Source organism: Malurus melanocephalus, unplaced genomic scaffold, assembly GCF_030028575.1.
Source record: "Malurus melanocephalus ecotype Western Australia unplaced genomic scaffold, MMel_1.1 scaffold_59, whole genome shotgun sequence".
Classification (NCBI taxonomy): Eukaryota; Metazoa; Chordata; class Aves; order Passeriformes; family Maluridae; genus Malurus; species Malurus melanocephalus.
In genome coordinates this window covers 445,126-450,434 of record NW_026623291.1, presented here as the reverse complement: position 1 = coordinate 450,434, position 5,309 = coordinate 445,126, and the positions used below count along the sequence as shown (strand labels likewise).

General features: G+C 50.9%; 1 protein-coding gene across 1 annotated transcript in view; it reads left to right on the top strand.

Annotated features, from left to right (window-relative positions):
* The first annotated feature begins 2,852 nt into the window (after window positions 1-2,852).
* Window positions 2,853-5,309, top strand: part of OCSTAMP (osteoclast stimulatory transmembrane protein) — a 7,715-nt gene continuing 5,258 nt past the window's right edge. Inside the window, 2 exon segments of the mRNA XM_057365880.1 lie at window positions 2,853-3,896; window positions 4,860-5,203. Of these exon segments, the coding sequence (XP_057221863.1) occupies window positions 2,859-3,896; window positions 4,860-5,203 (1,382 nt within the window). The 5' untranslated portion in view covers window positions 2,853-2,858.

Genomic DNA, 5,309 nt, shown 5'->3' with positions numbered 1-5,309 from the left:
AGTTCACGGTATAAAATTGAAGTTACCCCAGGTTCATGCCCTTGCTCTAGGTCCAGATGGCAGAGAACAATTTTGGGTTGAGCCAGAGGAAAAAATCTAAGTATGACTTTGCAAACAAACACTTCCTGCTCTGCCCGAGTTACTGCTCAGTGTCCCCACAGACCTCAGGTGCCCTTGCCAGACAATATAACAGGATCAGAAAACACCAAAATGTTGTGAATTTGAGATGTTTTTGTTCTTTATAGCCTATTGCTAATATTTTTTTTTCCTTCTAACCCAGAAAGCTGCCTGCATAGCCTGGATGGGGTCCCAGGGGCTGATGCTAATATCAGTTTGCTCTGAAGTAGAGCGAGAAAGGAGTTTAGTCTTAGCTGATGAGCCTTGCAGGATCCAGCTATGGGTGTTTTGGGTTAGTCCCTTGTAGTCTGCACATTGAATTGAAGCCCTAATTCATGGCCCGTGCGAGCAATTGCTATGGATGCTCCAAACAAACAGCACTTTCTTTCTTTCCCGCCCGCCTGGCTGGTGCCTCTCCCGGCTGGAGCCAGGCACAGCTCCTCATCCGGCCTCCAGGGCACCAGGAGGAAAGCTGTGCTCCACCAGCCACGCAGGAAAAACAAAAATCCCAGCTCTAAAGGGATCAGCGAGGGCAGGAGGGCGGTGGTGCCCGCAGTGAGGGCACAGGGCACAGGCAGAGGTTGGCTCTGTCACTTGTGCTCGTCATTCCTTGTCCCCCGGTGCCTGCATGGCCATGGGGCCCAGCCATGTCCCCTGGGGAAGCTGCTGCTCTCCCAGSTCTCTCTGGAGGGCAGAGCCCACGTGTTTTGTCCCCAGGGATGGCCGGGACAGGGCTGACCTCCAGCCCTTTGCCCTTTTCCGCCCAGGGGAGCATGAGAACCTCCCGGGGTCTGGTGTTCCCAGCCGGCCAAGGCTCAGCTCAGCTCAGCAGGAACAGCAGCTCCCCTTAWGGGACGGGCTCAGGGGCAGCTGGTGAGCTCTGTCACCTTTGCCCACACATGGTGGCTCAGCATGAGATCCTCTGGCTGAGGAGCAGCTTTGSTGGGAGCCAGGGAAGGCTCCTGTGRCCCCCRAGCTCATAGCCAAGGAGCAAACACCGCGGCTGCTCCTTGTCTCCTGGGGAAAAGATTTACTGCCTGGAGTTCTGTGCTGGGYACATCCTGGGAGACAGGAAARTTGGTCCCTTGGGGATGCATATCCTGGCCTGTACATCTGGGAGTTCTCAACWATCCTGACTGTGGCTGGATTTTCCTCTGCAGTGGGTTTGCTGGCTATAGGGAATTGGGAAAGGTTCAAGTTTGAAACCTCCCCTGCTAGGACTGTGAGATGAGCCTTGAAGCAGTTTGGGAACCCTGCAGAGTTTCAGCTGGAGCAGCAGCCTGTCAGAACAGATGAGCAGTTACCATCTGCTGGATCCTGTGCCCTTTGTGCCATGGCTGATGTGTGAAAGAGGAAAAGGTCCCTTCCCTTCTGACAGAGATGCCAACCCTGCTGGCTGCTCGCTGGTGGGCAGTGTCAGGAGTCATCTGATTTCCCCACAAGGAATGATGACACCCCAGGTTCCTCGATCCTTGTTCCATCTTCATCAGCCCATGTGTCACTGACTCATTTATTTCAGCTGTGTGTCATTAAAACCTCTGCAATAACAGTGAGACCAGAAAAAGTGTAAAGCCYGAGCAGTGCTGTGCATCCTGGCACCCTTCTGCTGTTATTGCCTGGGCTTCACTCACCAGGTTTGGCACACTTCAGGCACTGCCAATGTTGCTGATGATCTGAATCATCTTAAAACATCTTGGGTTTTGAGTCCTGGCTCTCTGGTGCTGCCTTGGTTTCCTACCCTGCCTCTCCCAGCAGCCACATCCACGWTCCTCTCTCAGAGGAAGGAATAAGGCACTGAAACATGGAGAGTTTTCAGGCAAGACTGGGACATCTCACTGCCACTGGGTACGTAGAGTCAGCTTTAATCTCGCTCTTTCCCTCTGTCTTGATAGCTGTTGGATGGCCTTTTTCTCCAGAAAACCTCCTTTGCTAGTTAAAACTCTCCCTCAAAGGACAGSTGAGGCTGCTGTCAAGCAGTGGGAGAAGGTATTGCATGGCTGGGTCTAACCTGGGGACAGGCTCTTCTCCCCTCCAGGTTTTCTGGTTTCCAAAGAGTCACTCCAGATGTGAGGCCTTAGAAATTATATTCTTTCCCAAATGCTTGTTTCCACTAGACATTTAAATATCTTTATGGGACATTTCATCCTGTCTGCAGGGGCCAAATTCTTGTCCTTGGAGATCTCCTCTGGCACTGCAGCTTCAGTGKGAAACTGTCACTCYTAAACATGTAGATTTGTGTTTGGCSTCTTAMGAGGCAGGKAGAGCAGCAGAAACCCCACTCAACTGCCTTTAATCCATGTAACACCTTTTAAATACAGAGGTGGTCTAACCATTTCCACAGAAGCCAGCAGCATCCTCTTTCTCCCTCCAGCATCCTCTAAACCAGCACTAAAAAGCCTCAGCCACTGCCAGCGAGTTGACCCCTCAGAATGACWGCATTATGGTTTTTATAGAATAACACAATGATTTCCTGTGCTTGCATTAATAGAGRAGCAGCTGCATTGTGCTTAGTATTTATTTTTCAMKAAATGCCYRGAACTTCCCTGTCTGTGGCTTTCASGGGAGATCTCAGTCCCAGCTAYGCAGGGAAGTCAGCAGGGAAATAGAGAAGGGTGAGACCACAGTCACACAGAGGACATTATAAAGCCCATAAGTGATCATCTCAACAAAGTGTTTATAACACCTACTCAGTGTTTATGAAATTCCCCTGCTAACACTGAGGTATTTGTTCTTTTTCCAGGATGAGAGCCCGTGCCTACTGTGAAGACTTTCTGTTCCCAAAGGCTCACAGAACTATGGCAGAGCTGTGGAGCATTTACTCCAAAGCTGTCCCAGCAGATGGCAGAGAGCTGTGGACCTTGTTCCTGCAGTGTTCCTGTGTCACTGTGGTGATWGGAGCCCTCTTCCACAACTGGCTGTTGGCGTCCCTGGAGTACTCCTGGCACCTCTCCGTCGCAATGGCCGTGTCCTTCAGCCTGCTCCTTCTCCTGGCTCTCCTCCTGGTGCATCCTGCCCGCTGTGTCTTCAGCATGATCATGCCCACCTTAGGCACCAAGCAGGGCAGGAAGCTTCTCTTCTCAACCTGCACCATGATCGCAGTGGTGAACATAACGCCCAACATCATAAGCAACATTAAAACCATCCTGCAGGTTATTGAGTGCATCTGCAAGAATTCCTCTGACAGTCTGCTGAACTCAACTGCTCTGCTGGACAAAGTTGCCTGGGAGTTTGGGGATGCAATCCAAGAAATCATTCATCCTTCTTACAAGCCTATGAATGGACATTTTCGGTTTTTGTTGCTTCACAACAACTCCTYGATTTACCAGCAAATGCACCTTGCTGGTGAGAAAATTAGCAGAGAGTTCTTGTCTGTTGAGGTGCTGGTCAAAGACTCTATACGAGTGGCCAATAGACTGGTTGCTGGTTTCTTCGTGCTCTATCTCTGTTTTGAGTCCACCTGGTATTTGAAAAATTATCTCACCAACCTCTGCTTTGACAATTTTTACATCACCAAAGAGCTGGAGCGTTTAGCCATGGACAGAAAAGCTGCTCATCTGCTGGTGGGCTCATCCARAAAACTCCTCCGACCAACAGGCTTGAAGCTGTCCTGGGAAGAAGTGGTGCCATGCCTCGTGCGGGCCATGCTGGTCACCGTGGCCCTGGTGCTGATGCTGCTGGTGGTGGCCATGGACCACTTTGCCTTCAGCATGGCAGACACGGCGGTGAGAAAGGCAGCCCAGCTCTCTGCTGTGCCTRTCAGTCTCAGCATCAAGTACAAGGTCAGTGCTGGGGTGTCCTGTCCTGCCCTGTGTAGGGACCCCACTCTGTCACTCCACAGGAGGTGCAGGGGGGATTGCAGTCTTTATTTCCACGATCCTGCCTTCCCTCCCCAGCAGCCAGCTGGGAGAGCTTTGGGGCAGGAGGCAGTGGCACAGCCTCAGTTGCTTTTTCCATTGTACCAAATAGCAGACACGCTCTCCAAATTACAGCCCCTTGGGAGGTTGCAGGGGAGCAATTAGTGCTTCATGCTGCAAAGACTCTCAACACCAGGCAGTCAGACATCCCTGCATATCCAGATCCCTTCCCCAGGTAAAGGGGAGGAATGGGAGTCCCTGCAACACTGTCCCCCCACTGCAGAGTGGGGGCAAGCCCAAAAGGAAGGGGGAAGCTGATGAACACCAAGATGTCTCCTCATCTTACTGATGGGTTGTTCCTTCAGTAGAAATCCCTGCTCGCTGGCTTGGTTGTCACCCTGTGCAATCCTTCTCACAAACCTCCCCAGTTTCTATTTCAATATTCTTTGGTCTGATGTTTTAACTTCCCTCTTCTGCCACRCAGCCTGCTTCCCTCCCCAGCCCCAGGATCCTTAGTGCAGACGCCTGCTTATGATGGATTTACGATGGATAAACAGGACTTAGAAAAAGCCTCTAATATTCAGATATGCAGCCACTAATACTGTGGTCTGGATGATGTATTTCACCATAAATCTCCCAAAGTGAATGCCTTGTCATGATCTCTGTGACAGTGGATGAAGATGACAGATGGGACTGGGTCTCATCTCACTGAGATGGGACTCAGTGCCTGGACATCACACTGTTATCAGCATGAAGTGATCACACACTTCAGTGCCTTCTCTTAGTGCTGTAACAGCGATTCCATGCTCCCAGGATGATGTTTCTGTAGTAACCAGCTGATTTTGGTTTCCTCATATCCCATTTACCTTTTAACTCTCCTCATTTCAGGTCAAAATAGGTATCGTGGACTTTTTATTCAAAGTTTTTGGGATTCCTCCCAAGGAATCACYACTTGGGAGCTTCAACAGGGCCTACCACCATCATCTGATCTTCAGCTCTGCCCACTGCAGGGTCAGCCCCCCGACACCTCCCAACCCCTCTGTGCTGCTCGTTGTGGGGCTGCTCTTCTGCATCCTCTACACCACCGTGTTCCTGGAAACCTACGCACGCCGCCWGTGCCGCAAGATCGCAGCCTCCTTCTTCCCGAGCTGGGAGGAGAAACGAGCCCTGCACCTCTACAGGAAACTGTCCAGGAGGCACAGGAAGGAGCAAAACTGTGGGAAGAGCTGAGGGTGCTTTTGGGAACATGGCTGATACCAGAGCACAGGCTTCTGCCATAGCATCACACATTTAATTTTCCAGAGTTAGAGACATGTCTGGAAAAAAAAAAAAAAAAAA